We start from the raw sequence: 19,357 nt of genomic DNA, 5'->3' as shown, positions 1-19,357 counted from the left end.
TGATGGGGTCTCGGTCCTAGATGTGGTTTTTGTTTTGAATATCGTATCTTTGTCCTGTTCTCAACAAGCGGATACTTTCAAACCCAGTCTTTCCGAATGCTAGCTGTGTTTTGACACATGCTCGCCTGCCCTCTGCAGCCTCTTATCCACCACCCCCACAAATCATATAATGCCTCGCCTCTTCTAGTGTTTCCTCTGTCAATCACATTGAAACAGAAGTGACCCAGACATATAGAAAAGCCACACAGAAAGTGCATTGTGGGATTATGGATATCAGGTTCACCATACATGTCTCACAAGACAGAAGAGCGGCGCACACGTCATTGGACGAGCCACTCCCCGCACACGGTAAACCGATGTCGCTTACAGTTTCAACCACAGAATACATATATTACGTGAAACAAAACAAATCCACATTTCCCACTTCTGACAGCTAAGTGAAGATCCATCTGAGCCGCAAGGATTATATTCACAAAAGCCTTATGAACATCAGTGAAGAAGCCTCTATAGGGACTTTTTAACAAAAAGACTTAATAAGTGCCTCCGTGTGTCTGTACATCGCTGAGGGCTTGCATGAAGCTGCTGCCCATGTAAAGGGACCACATGAATAACGCCTCACTTATCCTCCTCCTCACCCATCGAGAATATATTGTAACACCCAGACTGGGACGGTTCACATTTACCAAATAGAGAGAAATCCATTTAAATCCCTTTGTCCATTTGCATGAGCATGCCTGTGCTTTTTAAAGATTTATTTGATAGTAACTCATTCGCTTTTCTTGCCAATAGTGAGATGAGAAGATTTTGCTCATATGACTACACACAAATATTCAGTCAGATAGCTCAGCTGAAAAAAATATAAAATGGGTTAAGAAAGGAAACAGAAATTAGTCAAACTGCGCTTTGATTTTTTTCCTTTCTTTAAAAAAAAAAAAAAAAAAAATTGCAACTGACAGTTTTAGAAATACTGAATTCAAACCAGAAAATCAATATTACGTGGTAAAAGGATCCAACGTGGATATTCTCTGACATTTATCAATGTTGTTCAGGTGAAACAGTCAGCTGGTCACAACATGAAGGAGCCGTAGCGCGTTTGCTGCGCAGCACTTTCGGCGGCCGTAACCTCGCTGGGAGGTTTTGTTCTGGACACAGCTCCGGAGCAATTAGGGCTGCGGAGAGATCCAGCAGAAACCCCAACTCTGTCTCAGGTACATTTTTATGAGTCCAAAGCAAGCGTGACAGACTGCGCTCACAGCTGCCAAAAGCCTCCACATATACAGGGGGTTCCACCCACGGCCTGCTAACTTCCTGCCTCCCATTCACCTACCATTACCCATGAAATCATTCACATTGACCCATTCCAACTCTCTGCAACCCGAAACCCTAACAAGGCAAATTACACATAATTTTTGTGTTTCTTCTAGAGTCCCGAATTTAACGTTGAGAACAAGAAGACATTTTTACGTAGGGTTTCACCGAGGTTGACTTCAATAAAAACATTTCAAAGCCAGTGCTGCCGAAAACTGATACTTTGCAACCATTTTCATGTCTTTAAATGGAACAATTTTATTCTTATATACAAAAATATAAAATAGAAAGAATATCCATGATAGTATAATATATATATATATATTTGTTGCAGCTAGACAACAAAAACTGGATTTTTTGCTAAAAGTTGAGACAAATCTTTACGGTTCTATCGGCACTCCCTTCTGTTTCATGTTTTATAGACTAAATGGGATGAAGTCATGCCAAAACATTCAGATTCACATATATACTTTTATCAGATGTGGATTTTTTTTGTGGTCTGGCATATGCGAGAAAGTTTTTTTAAGTGGTTGCATGGCTCTTTTTCACCTTTCAGCTGCTCGTTTCAATTGCAGCAGTTTCAGGGAGCACAGGCGATACGTTTGCTGAGATAAAACTAGATCCATTATCACCCTTCTGACTTGCTCCCGTCACTTTCATGGAGGATTTGAAGTTACTTTCTTCAGCCTGGTTTATCTTGTCCGGTATTTTAACACCTCAAAGGATTGCAAGCGGCAGCAAACAGACAGTGTGATTGAACTACTGAGATGATCAGGAAATGCAGTCGATTTGAGGAAGAATGGTAACACAGCGATGGCTTATATTAGAACACGGCGGTTTTGATTCTCACAGTATTCCTCTATTTCTCCACGGGCCCCTGCTATGTAAATCTAATAATGCACACTGGATGCAACTAACCAGCAGCCGCACTGTCCATTGTTAGGAAAAGACTCTAAGAGAACAGTACACATGAAAAAGTTCGGCATCATCGAGTTACATGGCAAAAAAAGGAGAAAGAAAAAGTGATTCATTTTATTTGCTGCATATATTCTATCCATAAATGTCATATGGTGAAGAGGCAGTGATGACAAACCTCAGGATTTGGAGTTAAGCAGCAGGTCAAGAAGATTTGTGCTCTCATGTGGAAAGCATCACAGTCACCAACAGAATTATACGCTTTCCTCGTGGCACTGAGACAATTATTGTTTATTGTCCACCTCCCTTGTTCCCCCTAACTGATGGTATAAACTTACTGCCGCTGCTCTGCTTTTAAGGCGAAAGAGAAAGCTTGGGAGGGAGAGAAAAGGGCAGATACGGGACAGAGGAGTGTTGCAGGCAGCAGCCGGCTGGTGGCGGATTGAACCGCAAGAACCGGCTGGCCGCTTCTCTGAATCTCTGTTCAAACCAGCCCACTGTCCGGGCTCACGCTCTGCGGCTGGAAAGGGGCAGGAGAGCCAACGGTGTCAGGCCTCGCACCCAGAGAGCACCAGCTGTTGTAACATCCCAGCACTGTTCGAGCCTGTTAAAAGCCTGTACATGGAAAATGACAATAAACCGGACCCATTTTCAGGCCTGTGACTTTATTTGTCATCGATCTGGAAGTGTGGAGAAAAAACAGAAGGGGTAAGATGGGGGTACATCGGGCCTGCGCGCTGAAGGCACATTTCTGTTCCAATTTAGCAGAAAATATGTTGGACTTGCCTGCGACTCTTTTCCAGCTGGAAATAGTCAGGTTTTAGGATCTACATTTTTTTTCCCCCCCAGTTTACTTTACCAGATCATACTGTAAGCACATGTTTATAATTTAGGACAGTCCTGCTGCTTATAATGATTTTGCAGCATGAGACTGAGCAAACACATTTGCTGTCAGACGTATTAGCTCGGCCAGAGTGTTTTCCTGCAACACAGATCCACCGGGCGAGGCGGGCAACGCGGAGATTTGAACCCTCACTTGAAAGGGCGGTGGTTTCGAAAAAGCGCTGAATGGGTAAAACAGGCAGCCTAGGTTCAAACAGGCAACTGGAAAATGGGGGCCAATTTAAAGCTACACTTTTTAGTGCACAATAAAACGCGAGCTATAGGTGATTTACTTTGGTGTGATCCAGCAGGTTGAGCCACAGACACATGCAGGTGAGAGAACTGCCGTTGACTCACTGGATGATCACATTTAAAATCTCGGAAAGGAAATGTTAATAACGTGCCATGGCTTTCTTTTTGGGGGGTAAATGAAAAGATCGCTAGACCGCACTCCCTTATGTTTCCCAGAAAATGTAACCTGCGCAGTGCGTGTAAATCATTTTCTCCTTTTTCTCTCATGTCAGACTCTCAACACCTTTCATCCATCTGTCCGGCTGAAATCATCACGCCTCTCGCCTCAGCACCCTTTCCAAGTGTTCGTAAGTACCCCAGGTTAGTTCACTTCCTTATTAATATCTTTATGATGGATTATAAGTTAAATTCCATGTCCCGGGTCAAATCCCACATCTGGATCCCCTGATGTGAAAGAGACCTCATAATTCCTGTTCGAGGAAAATTAGAAATAAAAGGCGACCTGGCTGACATAACCTCACAGTGTACGCTCCTCAGACATTTCACACCCTCTGCCCCAATCGACGGACACGTAAACTCCTGACCATAACCGACATTTGGCATGGAGCATGGAGAGCTCTATGGACGCACACAAAAGGGGGGGTGGGGGGGGGGGGTGCGGCCTTGACCTTGATGTGGTGGCCGAGCAATAGCGTTGCCTCTTCACTGTGGCTTGTGGTCCCATAAAATGTTTTACAGTCCAGTCTGACCTTCAAAACAACAAACTATCTGTTCTCAGTCAGTGTCAACATTATCTAAGCAACACAGTAAAAAAATATACTATTGTGTAAAGTTTTGTTCCAGTGGAGGAAAAATCCTAAAAGAGTTTTGACACTAGCTGTGAATGACGCTGCGTTTATAGCTGCATTTTATTTTTGGTGTTGTATTTTATGTATTTACGGCTAAGCCATGAACAGCGGGATTTTCTTCTTTTATGTCCTATATCCTAACATAAAATGCAACTAAAACTGATTTTTTTTTTTTCTATTTTTATTTTATTTTATTTCAAATTCAACCTGGCACCTCCTGCTGAGTGGCACAGGTCATCAAGCAGCATCTGTCTTTGATTCTCTTGATGGCGATATTCACTTTATTCTCTGGACCCCATGGTTGGTCAGTGCAGGTGGAAAAGGACTTTATGACGCTCAGGAATGGAAGCATCTTTATAGGTCTCTGGGCAAGCAACACAAGACAAGCATGTGGATTATGTTTCTTGCCAGTTCGCCGCCTTCTTCTTCATCTTCCCCTCCTCACCCATCTTAATTCACTGTTACATTGACGTTCTTGTGAGACGCCTGGATAAATTACCATCATTCTTTATCTTTTCTGCAGCAACTTACACCAAGCCTGTGTTGGTCCACAAATACTTTAAAATTCTGCCACAGCTGTATATGTACAGGTTCCAAGCAGCATGACAGCTATAGATCAACTCAGGACTTAGAACAACCCAGATTTCGTCAACAGTTAATGTTAAAAGCGTTTGTCTAAAGAAGTGACCTGATGAGATGATGTATGTCTGAGTTTTGAGGAATGGATTTGATACATTATGGCTTTCTTTGTAAGTTTTTGCCAAAGCACATTGGACTTAAGCTGCAAAACTATATGGAGTATAATAAATCCTTTTATAGCTTTTAGTCAAGAAGGTCCAGGGATGATGCACACCACATTTGGAAATCATTAGTTCAACTCCTCAGGAAGTGTTTGCAAATTTTTTTATTATTTTTTTCAGGAAATTCAAATTGGTTGGGTGGAGAAATCTAAATGGCTCTATTGTATATGCAGCTGATGGTGTTGGTGTCCAAATATCAAGAGAAAGAAGAAAGATTTGTATAATGGTGAGCAGTCTAACTCATGTGGAAGGCTTGTTTGCTGGTGGTCTTACTGTTACTAAGATTTACATACTTTTAGATTAAAATAGGGGAAACTGGCAGTTTTAGTGTGTTAGTGTTGCTCATTATTATTTTTTATTTTTGTTGTACTGACCAGGAATCAAAGTGTACAGACAACCCACATCTGTGACCTAAAACCCATAAATTAAAAAGAAAAAGGCACACAAATCAACTATAGTTGCATTATAAATGCTGGTGCATGAAATTTTACAGAATTTCTCAAACTTTTTCATTGCAAGAACTCTTGTAAACTGCAGGGAAATGTATCATCCCAGATGACAAGGGTGGGCCAGTTCAGGTGTATGTAAGTGTTTTGATTATTTTGTGTTATATTGCCTATAAATCTGAAAAAGGCTCCTGAAAGTAACCAATCAAACTACAGCCTAAAGATGAAGCACAAGCAGCGCAGTGAGTAAAACATGAGTCCCATAAGAAGGGGAAATGCTTGGAACTTTGAATTTTTCAATATTTACTTTCCCTCAAATCCAGTCAAGCTGTGGGAGAAATGTGTTTTCCCCTCAGAACAGAAAGAAGAAAAGGGGAAAAGGTGGGCGGAGGAAAAAGGTGGAGTGGCTCCCATTAGCCCACATGTTGGTAATTTATCACACATAAACCTCACACCTAATTTTCACACCTGTAGCTCAACGTGCTGGAAGTCTAGTAATTCACTCACTCACACACACAAAACACACACACACACACACGCATGCACACACTGCTGAGTTGGGAATTGGCCTCGGCGCAGAAGATGAAGGACATCACAGGCGAGGATCAGTGAAGTCGGCGGGCATACTTGGCATATTTGCACCCCATGTAGGATCGTCTCTCCCAGCCTAACCTGTGCTCGCTCTCCCATCCCCATTTTTCATTACCTTGACTAAATTCATCCCGACTTCCAGCTCACACATTTGAAAAACAAAAGAATTGGATCTTGGATTTTGCAGACGCGCCGGAAAGCAAAACATATATGCAGCTCCAGATGGGAGATACTCATCTTCTGCAAGTGTCACGAGAAAACAGACTGGAAACTGAGAGGAGGAAAAAAATGTGAAACGGCCAGACTAACGCTTTTAATTTCTGTCGCTGAAGAAGTCCTGAAGTTCTTCACTGGGTCCAAATGAGAAAAGGCTGATTGCCTCATTAAATGGGTGCAAGCAAAGAGCTATACTAAAATAATTAATTGAGAATACTTAACTGATTGGAAATGTAGCAAATAAATTGACCTGAGGGTCACTTATTAGTCTTTTCTAGAGTTTACAACTGCATCTTCAGCCTTATTAGTTTGACACGAGCAGCTACGAGCAGACAAAAACATTGTCTCACATCAGCTGATGACCACGAGAAACTGTCTAAAGGTTTTGCAAAAGCTAGTAAGTGGTCTTTGAATTTGGCTTTTTTAATTTGTTTTAATTGATCGTGATTTTCATAGAATTCTTTATCTAGGCAAATTTTATTTTCTTTCTTTTCCCCCTGCTGTAAAAATATATTTTACCTCCTTTAAGATCTTACATTGATAATGAACCTTATTTATGGACTTCTGGTACATTTAATATGCAAATTCTTCCTGTGGAAAAAGTATGGAAATTAGTCAATGGAGTTAAAGACTTCAAAGCATATTTCCCAAATGTTGACTTTTATTCTTTTAGTTTCTTTCTTTTAGTTAGATCAAAAGATTGACCCTCTAAAAGTGATAATACAATATGAGCAAAATATACATGAGTGAAAAGTAAGTTTTATTATCACCGGGATTATCGTCTCATTGCAATCATAAGCATGCACGATGGGAATATCTGCCGCAAAGTTTTAACCTCATTAACCCCTTAACAAGATACAACTTCACACTCCTCATCCACAGAGGCCAGCAGGGAGATCTGAGGTGATCGCCAGGGTCAAAAGTGGAGTACACCACAGGGGTCAGATGGTAAAGACCTGGTCTCACTTTAACACATGGCGCTTGTCACAAAAAACCCCTAAACATCAAAGGCTTATTTTTCTCCTCCAAAAAAAACCAGGCTGGATCCAATATCGACATGATGTCTTCCATGGGAAAGGGAGACAACCTTGCTTGTTTTCTCACCTAACTGACGTCTGCTTCATGCTCGACAAATGGCCACAACGCTGTTTGATCACTGTGGTGGCTTAGAGGGTTAAATATTAGAAGACTGATATTTTTCGACTGAAGCCATTATGTTGTTTCAGCTGCTTTTAAATGTGGCCATGTCTTGATCAAAAACTTCAAGGTTCGTTAATAGACGTACACACACACACACACACACACACACACACACTTTAAAGAGAAGTTCATCTGAGGTGTTTTGCAGCCCTGTGATTCACAGTTTCTTTCTATAGGTATTTTACATATAAGATGAGAGACACACCTTCTCTTCTAACAGGTGTCTGGGTCACATCTGGCTCCACGTTCTTAAACACAACCGACAGTTTGCACCTGAATGGCTGGCATTGCCTGAGCTTCTTAACAGTAACCGGCTCATGCTGGCTCTAAAAGGCCGCGCTCAGCCCTCTGGAGTAAACGTTTTTCTTTTTCTTTTCCTTTTTTTTTTTTTGTCTACAGCACCCTGCAAGGGAAACTTGGAATAAGCGCTTTCATAAAGTGTAAAGGATGGGTGTATTCCACAAGCCAGAGGAGAGCACATGAGGTAAAATGAACAGCCATAACTGTGGCAAAAAGTCCATTTCCATTCAGCAAAAGTACAACACGGACTCCTAGCTGTTGAAATGTAATCTGTTTCCATAAACACTAAAAAAGAGCTTTGGTATGCAGGTGATCTCCAGCCTAATGAAGGTGTTAGATGCTGTGATAAAAAAAGAAGTGGAGAAGAGGAGACGGACTCGCATCCAAAAGCTCTGGGTGGCATGGGGTTGCAAAGTGTATTGTTTCGTGATGGCAACAGAGTCTGATTTGTGGAGCTTGTACCTGTCTTGTGTCTACACGCCACAGAGTTTACTTCTACAAATGAGCAGCCAAATCCCGTTGTCATGTATTGGCTGCCGTGACGACAATGTTACAATGCACTGGCCGTGCCAAAGAGCTGTGCAATACTAAACAGCTTAGATGTACTCTCATCTTCAACTAAAATAACCTTTAATGTCTTCATGTGAGCCCTTTCTAAGTAGGGGCCGTTTAGCTACACTTATGAATATGCATGTGTGTTCTTGCTCACAAGAGATGATAACCAGCCGCATCACTTCATCACTCTCCACTACTGCGTCAAGGCAGTACCATCTCTAAAGCCATTAGCTGGTAAACATGTAAACTACATGTGACCCCTGTCGACAGATATCTATTAGTCATGACTCCTGCTGGTGACAGCTGTTTACACAGCTAAGGCCGCTGCTCCTGAGACCTGGCCCCTTTCCAAATAAAATAATATCCAGTTAAGGAGAAGTCAGCCAAGATGTAATACAAGTGCAAAACAAGACGGAGGAAAAAGAGCGAAGGAATGTGAGAAATGTAATGTAAATGGACTTCTTTTTCTTTTGAAGCTTTCCTGCTCTAGCGTCCATCTCCGCCACAGTCTTGTTTCATTGTCTGCACATCAAACCAAGATTAGTAGGAAAAAAAAAAAAAAAACCCCTGGTGGGGAAAGAAAAATCAAAAGCAGCTACCACAATTGATAGCCAATTTAAGAAAGCCCAAGATAAAAAAAAAAAAAAAAAAAAAAAGTCCTGCATTAAAAACAAAATACTTTTCCAAATTTGGCCCATTATTTTTTTTTTTTTTTTTGTAGACAGAGCAGAGCAAAAAAAAAAATAAATAAAAATAAAATAAAATGCATGAGCTTAAGTCAACATAGGCAACATAAAGACAAACAATAACAAACACCACAACCGCACAACCAGTCATGCATTGTATCCCACTGAACTGGGCTGGACTCACTACTCTGCACCAGAATGGGCCCAGTGCTGGAGACACATCTCGGCTTCGGGGGAAACAAACTGCAGCTCATATGTATTCAGTGACAGGTGAACAGAGGCACCATGGATTGTGCGTGTGCTTAAGTTCAGTGTGACCAGAGAAAACAATGCCATGGCAACCAATTGTATGTCATACTTTTCATCATTGTATTTCTTAAAAAATACATTTAAATCGCAGCCTTAGATCTTACAACTATAATAAAACTCTACGGAGACAAAGATCCTCTGCCAACCTACATATGTGACACATTAAACCAACATTAAGTGTCTTGATTCACAGTCATCAAACCATTCGATGACCTCCTCTACATCTGCGTTTGTTTTTCTTTCCTCATTTATTCACATCTTTCCTTTAATTTGTCACCTGCCTGTGGGCTATTTCACTTATGAAACCCAACTGCAGCAACCATGGACACAAACTGTAGGCCGTAATTGGATTGACAAGATGTTGGATCCACCCACAAAAGGCTGACTGTGAGAGGCGTCAGCAAGGCCGACATTCAGTCTGGGACGGGCTCAAAAAAGTCCCAGCTTCTTTCAATGAATTTCAGTCAAACACCAACAACTCCAACCTTAAAACAGCAGTCATAAATACGTTTATATGAGCAATGGATCAAATGCTTGTGTGTAACGTGGAAGTTGGAATGACGAACCAACAGCTCTGCAGCCCATATACGGCATTTTATCATCTTCTGGCGTATTGTTTTGGTTTTTGACATTCCATTTTTAGCTGGTGAGAATTGAGCTGAGAATTGACATTAGCTACTGAAATGACCCTCAGGAGTTGACGATGGACCAGACCAGAGCTAAAAGGAGCGTGAATACTGTACTTACATAAGTTCTCTCCAAACGCGGGCTAATCCCATTCTCTATCTGCTGGATGTGTGAATAAGCGACCGTTTGCTTTAAAATCCCCATAACAACTCGATTATACGGACTTCTGCTGTCTTTACGGCTTGTTGGGCTGCCCCCATGTGGACAGAAATCCATTACACCGCAGGATTAAAAATCAGTCACCTAAATTGTTGCTACCTGGGTGACTCACAGGAAACTGTCTCCTCGGCCTGTGGTCAGCATGGTTGTAGCCTCGTGAGGTAAGGCTATTAGGAGAGTCACGGCAGAAACAATAAAAAAAAAAGGCGGTTGGGGGAAAAAAGTACAAAACAGCTTAATGTGCGCCACTTAATGCATGTTGAGAAACAGCGAACATCTGTGCCGTTTGTGGAAGCTCAAGGCAGAAAGGCTGGCATGCTAACGGCTCAACGACTAGGATGCAAGGTGGTCGAAAGGCAGAGGTGCTTTCTCATCCTAGAAGTGATCACACAGCTCATAATTCAGGCACTGCAGTCTCCCGATTCAAGGCAAAATATAATGTACTGTAGCTTCCATTACATGATTGATCTACAATGTTATTGCTGTGGTTTGATAACACACACATGCACATCTCATCCAATCAATCTTCTACTCTCTTCCAATTATTGCCCTCCTCTTTGGTCATTCCCTTCTGACCATATAAATCTACAAGGAATGACCCCCTAAGATCTCTTTATATCTGAAGTGCACGCTCTCTCCCCTCTCTGTGTCTTCCTCTCTCTCCAGAGAGGGAGTCAGGGAGACAATGAGCTCAGCATCGAAGCCCAGTAATGACTCCCAGCCTTGCTCCTGATTAAAAACACACTGGGTGCTTCTGCACTCCGCAGGCAGCCATGAGGCCTTCCCCTCATCACACCGCAAGGCCTGAGAGCTCAGAGATAGAAGCACAAGCCAGCCTCAACACAGCTCCATGCCCAGGAAAACAAAAAGATCCAGTGTAAGCCTTTCCCGCTGAAGCATTCAACGCTCTTGTCCCAACTAGTCCAAGCCTAATAATACAGGCAAGTCTTCATTTAGGTGCCCAATTACCAAAAGTAACTCCAACCTCAGCCAAAACCAAAACAAAGCCATAATAGAGACTGCACACAGTCTTTGGCTCAGATACATCAAGGGCGTGGCTATGATATCCTGTCACATATTTGCATGTCTGTTAGATTTTTTTTTTCTCTGAGATTGGCCGCTCTTACAGCATCGTGATCAAATTGGCAGATGACTCAATCGCTTCTTATTTTATTGAGCATCCAAGTACCAAACGGCGTCAGTGCGACAAATGTGCCGCAAAAGCAAATGACATCAGGGGCTGCAACACCTTTACCTTTACCTCTCCAGGTCCATACTTTGGCCGCCAAATTACAGGGGAGCTCCGAAGAGAGAAAGAGAGAACCCTTATTGCATCTGACCAGCTCACTTCCTCCTCATACCAGAGGCATTGCCTGCTGAGCTTTATTTTGATGTGGCATGTAAGCATAATTAGAGGTCCCATAAAATGAGGGAGAGGGACTCTTGTCCATCTGTCGAGTGATAAGGGGTGGGCGCCGGGGTTGCGATCCGAGCCCCACACCTCCCTTTTCTGTCGAGCAGCAGGCTTTCAAGGAAGCACTGATGCAAACAGCCTTTAGCACCAAGCTAGTCCGAGAGAGAGTGAGATAGAGAGAGAGAGAGTGTGTGTGTGTGTGTGTGTGTGTGTGTGTTTGTTTCTGCACACTTCGGCGTATTTTCTCAAGGGACCTCCTTGAGTTTCAGATTTCCAGGCCTTGCAGATCGATGCAAAGTAGGTACTGGTCGGCACGCACAGAGAGAAACACACTGACATGGCAAACAATAGCAGATCCAATGTGTTTCCTTTTCTAGAAACATTAGACATTAAGATCTCTTCCAAGGGCGCTTGGATCAGTAAATCCTCACAGGTCTGCAACACATTTAGGGAAGGTGGGCAGTCAAGTTTCACAATGTGTCAGACTGTCTTTTCCAAAGTTAGCTGCATGCCGTGAAGCTGCTCTTATTTTCTGAAATGCTACTAATGAGATGGGAAGATGTAGTCTTTTGTTAGTACAGTATATAATTTGAAACTCTGAGCCAGCAGCCAATTAGCTTAGCATAAAGAATGAAATTTGAGGTACAGCTCACCTGGCTCTTTCTCACCACCTCTAAAGCTCATGAATTAACATATCTTGAAATATCTTTTCAAATCCGAAAAAAGAGTTTTTTAGGAAAAAATGGTATAATGCGTTAATTAGTGTGCTTTTGTTTGCTTTAAAAAAAAGCTAAGGCTTGCTGTAGTCGTACACTTAAGTGGTATCAGTCCTGTCTCGTGACTCTTGGGGTAAAAACGAGGGATTATTGCATTAAACAAACATTTAGTATTCACCTTGGTAACATAGTCTCTTCAGATTAAATGCAACTCAGTTTCTTTATTTTGTAAATAAAAAAAGGGAAATTGGTCATTTTTAACTATTCCCAAAGATCACGTTCATTGGTGGGGGGGGGGGGGGGGGGGGGGGGGACGAAAAAAAACACAATGCATGCCTATTGTGTCCATGTCATTACCTCTAAACAGTATTTCACTGAATTCTTTTAAAGGTGTGTGTTAGTAATATGAGAGGTAAGTAGTCTGGAAGTGCATTTCAGAGTATGCCTGAGGGGCTCCATCTCCGGCTCTGGGCAGCTCTCCTACCTATGAAGCCCTTGCATGAGTCATTTTTTCAAAAAATGCTCCTTTTGTGTTGTTATTTTATGTGTGGCACTTAGAAATGATTCCCACATTAGAATTTTTACAACCCAATAAACTTGAGAGCATCGGACCAAATTGGCTGGTCATATTTAGTAGCTTTATAAGGAAACGTATTAAGGTGTAATTGCTGCAGGGGAGTGTGGAATTGAGGGAATGGGCATAGGTGAGGGTTACCAAATCGCCCCCATGCTCCGGGGGGGACACTGCAGTTTTTGTCTGCCGTACTGGAGTTTCCAATCACCACGAGGAAGCACGAAGCATATTATAAGATTTTATATAATAAGTTCGTTTTATTTCACATTTCCGAAAAAATGAACATTTACAGTGTGGTAAAATGTGGCCTGAAACAAAAACATCTGTTTGGCATTTCGCTCTGCCAGCACATGGGATCTTTGGCTGACAGTGATTGAGGGTGGAAGAGAGGATACCTTTGTGCATTCCCCGTGAAAGAAAAAGGAAAAAAGAGGGACCAAATCCATGCAAAATGATTTTTTTTTTCTCTCTCTCTTGCCGCGATGTGATGGATGGAAGTGTGCTGAAGTGTTACAAAACAAGCTTTCTCATCCATGGGAAATGAATCCTGCAACACCCAAAGAGCTGACAGTCGAGCACGAGCCCTGTCTCCCGCCTCCCCTACTTGCTCAATTCACAAACCCACTGCAGCAAAACGGAGAAACAGCATCAAATAGCTAAACTCATTTAGCTTATTAGGAGGTAAAGTATTTCTTTTATTCTTTAACTTTCAGTAAAACAATGAAAAAGTGAAACAGATCATCCCCGCTTTGTCACGTGGTGTCTGAAAGAATCTCTCTGTGTGTCTCTCTCCAGTAGAAAGTTCGTGCCACTGCATGTTTTTTCCTCTGCTGGGGTTTTCGGCAGTGTACGATGGCATGAGCGCACTGAGGAGCCTTTCACTGGCTTCATCTGATACCGCTGTGATTTGGAGCAGGAGCTGCGTTACAGGCCGGGATCGACATGCATGGGTTAGTAGGTCAAACAAGGAGCTAGTCTTTTCGACAGAGTTCGGAGGCTGGGTCAGACTAATGTGATTTATCAATACGCCGTGAGTCAGGGGAATCATTGTATTTAATGGCCGTGATCATTCCCACGACATGACGGAGGATACAGTTGGGCGAAAAATTGGGGCGTGCAATGGCAAAGGGGTATATACGTTCTATCACTCTCCATGTTGATCACCGCATCGCTTACATACACCTGTCCATGCATCTCTCTCTATTCTTCTCTCCCTCGCTCCCATTCTTACACACAGACACACACACACGCACACAGATTTACACGTATCAAGGTCTGGATGATGGAGCCTGGGAGAGAAAAGACAGAGCTCTGTTCCTTGACGCCAGAGCTCAGGCTCAGGTCAAGACTCAGCTCGCTGTAATCCCTCTCAGGTGATGCTGTTCACATTCAGCCGTTTCCAGCTGATCTGCTTAAATATGCCGTCCTCATGCCCCCAAAAACGCTGCTCCCACCCCCGCCGACAACTTCCAAAGAAAGGAGAGGAGAGGAGAGGAGAGGAGAGGAGACAAGAGGGGAGGGCTGCTGCTTTTCCACACTCTTAAACCCCAAATCAGCGTTCTGGTTTTCTGTAAGGTGATCAATCTTGTCCCTTTACACAAAATCAACCGAAGAGTTTAGCTGGATGGAATCAGAAAAGGTCAGTGAGGGTAGCGCCACCGTTAGACTTGTGGCATCATGTGAGAAGACCTTGTTAGCAGACGTGCCATCTTAAGAGCTTTTTCACTTTTTCCAAAGGCAAAAGTGGCAAGGCTGGTTTAAAGCAGCCTCTTGGAGCAGTCCCTCTCCTCCCCGTCAGGCACTTAATCAACATATTATATTGCGCTGAAGTGCCAGGTTCCAACATTAACACTTACACCCACAGACTTGGGACTCCGTATGAGCTTTCAGCACACACAGGCCTAATTTCGAAGGCTTAGAAAGAGAGAGAGGTTGCTATATATCCGAAGATGCTATCTTTTTTTTTTAATGCAGCAATCTGATTTGAAATTTGTTCCGAAAACACATTTCTGGCCTCATTATCAACAAAGTAAAACCACAGAGTCAACTCACACAAGCTTAATACCTGAGAGTATCATTTGTCCACACACTCCACGCACTGCTGCATATTCCACCACAAATCAGGGCTATTTTCTATCTACTTTGGCATCAAAAGCTCAACACACACACAAACCCTTGTTGCTTACTCGCATCGGCAGTGCAAAATGTCATACATCTCTGACTTCACTCCCTCCGCCCTGCAGGCTGCACTGGCTTCATCTAATCACTTTTGTCCTTCAAAAACATCTGGGAATGGAGCTCAGTAACAGATTACACAGTTGAATATGATCTGAAACACATTGCAGCCTGCTGGGAGTTTGAATTTGTTATTTCTTGGTAGATATGGAAGGGTTAACAATATCACATGGCAACTTTTAACCACTCTCAATTGCCATTAGCTATTCATTACCTGTTAAAACGTCTTTGGGCCCCACTGTGTGTCTGTGTCCCTTCAGGCAACGCTGGTACTTCAGCCTGATTTTATGTAGTCAGCAGGTGGCATCATTAGCCAGAGAATAAAAATGAAACGCAATACCCTTGTGCCTAACTATGATATCATAGCAAGGCTCATTGGCATCATTTTCCTGTTTCTGGTGGGCAGGATAGGGGGTAAGGAGGTGTAAATTTAATATGTTTTGTCATTGGTCTCACGTGAAAAAAAAAAAAAAAAAAATGTACATGTACAATTACCACAGCCAAGTGGGAGACCGGGTCATGCCATGCAGTGTGAGAGCAAGACAAAAACAGCCCAGAAACCACACTAAGATCCCAATCTTGACTTTGCCCTTACAATTTAGCAGGCTTGAGTCACGGGCAACGGCTGTTTTTCTCTTTGACATCCCCTAATTATACCGGCAGCTCCATCCCTTTCACCTCACTCCAGCACTGTCGCTGTGTGCACATAGTATGTCAAAGGCAAAACTTTTTTTTTTTTTTTTTTTTTTTTTTTAAATCCATGTAAAAAAAATAAATAAATAAATAAAAAGATTATGCAGGATGTGCCTTGATACACATGCGATTGTTACACTCTGGGGGTAGAGTGCGGCCGAACTGAGTTTTCGAACATGTCTGGGTCTCAACACTCATGATCGCTTTGGATAGCTCCCTGTGCATGCCAGAGAGGCTGTATATAAAGCTGTCACAGGAACCTTGAGGGCTACAAAAATATTCAAGCATTTCTGGGCCTATTGAACAATGATCTCTTACACATGCTTCTTTCAATATAACCGTTATAAATAAAGGAAGGAAGCAAATACCGAAAACTTGGCCGGCTGCCACTGCTTGCTAGAATGGCACTTTGGCCCAAAGTGCTGTTCTCCCCCAAACACACACACACACTCACAACATTACTGTAAAGCCAAAACCTGTACATATTTGAATGGGATTAGGTTGACAAGTGTAACATCCGCTCTGAGACCTGGCGGTAACAATGTATGGTTTATAGCGTTCAGCCTAAAGCTGTTCTGGAGGTCAAATGTGTAAGTTAACCTCTTGATCTCATCCCAACTGATTCACTCACCCCTTTCTCTCTCTCTCTATCTCTCACACACAGAGAGAGACAGGCACACAACACACATACACAGAGTCCTAAAGTCAAATGAAAAGACAGGATTTACCGCTTGACCATCCAAAATACCATCCCCAGTTTTCATAAAAACAATGAAGCAACCAAGAAAATTGCACTCCATCTCTTGCACACTACCTAAGATCACACAGTCCACTGAGAAGGAAACACAGAGGAGCAGAAAAACGTGTGTGTGCCAGTACCCCGCAGTGTTTGCCTGATTATTTGCAGATGGGCAGTGGAGGGCTCGCAGAGTGTGGAGGTTCCCCCCTTGGCACGCAGCGCATATGATTAAATCTGTGATTGCCTTACAATTTACAAGACCCCCCTCACCACCCCCCTGACTTTAAATGAGTTTTCCTACAGTGCAAACCGCTACACTGTCTCCTCTCTTGGTCACCATTATGTCACAGGCCTGATGGATGGTGGGGTGGAGTAGGGGGGCTCGGCGGGGGCCACTTTCCTAATCCTACTGTCTCCTCATTCATTCAGAGGATAGAGTAGTATTTACAAAGGGGATGATCTCCCTCTCAGCTCCCGCGCCTCCGCTCAGCGATTGTCATGCGGGCTTCCTACAGATTGTTCAAAGTGGTTATGAGATCAATTAAAACCAGCTTAGGGGGGCTTGGAATGGTGATGTGCAACTCCTAAGTCAGGAGAAAGGGATTCCGTATCTTTTCATGAAATAACTCCAACAATACAACACCCCCCACCCCCCCTCCCCGACACACACACACACACACACCTTTTTACTCCTCTCCTATACGATGCTGTTCTCCATGGATCGATCCACAGCAGCAGCTTTTTAGCAGTTTCACATGTAAATTATATAGGGCCGCCCTTTGTTGGGGCAACAACATCGGTGAGGAGCGTTAGTGGCGCGCCTGACAGCGTGCTTTCAGCCAATCCACCGACTCAACGCGTTTTAATATTCATTTTGAACAGACACACGCGCGGCCAATTTTGCGCACATTTTACGCATTAGCTACCAGCTCTGAAACGGTTACATAATACGGAAAACGTTATTCCAGTTGGTAAATAACTTGCAACAGATGCTGCTGAGTTCTGTTGTAGCTTAGATTAATTCTGAATGCGTTTCCCGAATACCACCCCCCTTCCCGAGTTACAGTCCACCTCTCACCTGTGCGACTTGAAAATATAACCGGTGACAGTTGTAGATATTGGGCGTCATTTCTTTGACCTGTGCGCATCGCGCTCCGAGAGAACCTGCACAAATTGTGGACACGGACACCAAGAGAAGGAGAAGGAGACTCCCCTTCTCTTTTCTCACAGGACTTGAGAGAAACCTTGTTCTGCGCTTTGCGGTCGTCTCCCGTGACCCACCGCAAACTCTGCAACCATCTGTTTAAGTCACTCCCGAGATGCTGCTGTGAGACCTGTAGGCTACAGCCCCAGTTGTTACCTCGTTTGTTTCTCCTCCAGCGGTGCGACGGCGCCTGACAGTTGCTGTACTCCATACAGTTCAATACGATCAAGGCAAATGAGAAGAGTCGAAACTGCATCTGGACGGCGATCTGTTCTTCGGACTCCAGTAAAAAAGGTGCCAGCGGCGCTCGGGATGAATTCTCTGACTTTGCAATGTCCTCCTCCAGTTTCTTTAGCGGCTCCTCAAATGTGTCAAACATCAGACGAGATGCTACAAGGTACCGCACCGCCGACCGGGATCATTTTATGGAGCGCGCTGATCCTCCAGTCACTAAAAGTGTCCGCTTTTTTGGGGGGGTGGGGGGTGCGCTGCGGGGAGAATGACAAAGGAGGTTACTGTGATAACAGTGGAACGAAATCAACACCTTCCCAAATAATGATGCGTTGAGCCGATAGAGAGAGCGAGAGGGCGGGGGGTGGAGGGGGGGGATATTAAAACGAGAAAAGAAAAAAAGAAAAACAAAACAGAAAAGCTCTCCTGTGCGTTTTTGTGTTGGAACAATCGTGGATGCAAAGGCAATGCGTACTGCTCAAACGCCCCTCTCCAAAAATAAAAAAAAGGAGCGCAGCTGTGCGTAATAGTAGCCAAAAAAATAAATCAAACGCTCCGTGAGATAACGTGTCCGTCGAGCGGATACCTTGCGCCAGATGGAAGCGTAATTCCGCTCCGGTCCACTTTAGGTTCCCTCTGAGTACAAGTGTGGCTCGGGAACATGCAGCATCCCTTTTTGTGCGAGAAACTTGCGTTCCCAAGATGAGAGAAGAGGTCCGAGGAAGAGGAAAAAGGTGGTAGCTGTGGAGGGAGGGGAGGCTGGGGGGGGGGCTGAGAGAGGGGTGGGGGGGGGGTTCTTTTTCTCCCTCTCTGGAAAAAGCTTAGATTCCGTTTACCTGCGTTTCCCCTCTCAGGCTGCTCTCGTCCCGTGTCCTGCGGCGCAGCAGAAACAAACTCACATGTGTTGCCTCTCACTCTCTCTCGCTCTCTTTTTTTTTTTAATCAGAAAACGAGGGCCGGCGAGCGTGTTGGGTGATTGTGCGTTTACGCGCTCATCCACCGGTCGTGATGCTCGCTGCCCCTTTTCCTCATAAAGCGGCGCGTCACATGTGGAGATTTCTCTAGTTTAGTGTTTCTTCTTATTTAAGATGTTGAAGATGACATTTCGTGTAGTCTCCCCCCACCCACGCGCACTCACCCACACTGGCCGGTATACGAGGTTGCCTCTGGGTCCTAGTGAGCAGATAGACTGGAAACATCCATCCATTCAACGAAGAAAGTTCACATCATTTCCAAGAAAGTGGGGGGGGGGAGCAGATAGCAACTTGTCTGTGAGTTATTTAAACATCCTGAATATTTCTTTAATATTCAAACGCACATCCAGATTCTCCAGATCCAGGCCCCGACTTAATTTCTCCTGGATGTCTTAATAGTCTGTAAGTTTCAAATCAGTTTAG

The 19,357-nt window shown here is 43.6% G+C and overlaps 1 protein-coding gene across 3 annotated transcripts in view; it reads right to left on the bottom strand.

Annotated features, from left to right (window-relative positions):
- rspo2 (R-spondin 2) overlaps positions 1-18,664 on the bottom strand; it is a 55,303-nt gene extending 36,639 nt beyond the window's left edge. The window contains exons 1-2 of one of the 3 annotated variants that reach the window (XM_029504724.1): positions 18,547-18,639; positions 17,886-18,217 (exon numbers count right to left, since the gene is read on the bottom strand). In XM_029504724.1, the coding sequence (XP_029360584.1) occupies positions 17,886-18,108 (223 nt within the window). In that variant the 5' untranslated portion in view covers positions 18,109-18,217; positions 18,547-18,639. Of the gene's footprint in view, positions 1-17,885 lie in introns of all 3 variants that reach the window. The other 2 variants (XM_029504725.1, XM_029504723.1) reach the window with 2 other exon arrangements.
- Between the last annotated feature and the right edge of the window lie 693 nt (positions 18,665-19,357).

This window comes from Echeneis naucrates, chromosome 6 (genome assembly GCF_900963305.1).
Source record: "Echeneis naucrates chromosome 6, fEcheNa1.1, whole genome shotgun sequence".
Lineage (NCBI taxonomy): Eukaryota > Metazoa > Chordata > Actinopteri > Carangiformes > Echeneidae > Echeneis > Echeneis naucrates.
This window is presented reverse-complemented; position numbering and strand designations above follow the sequence as displayed.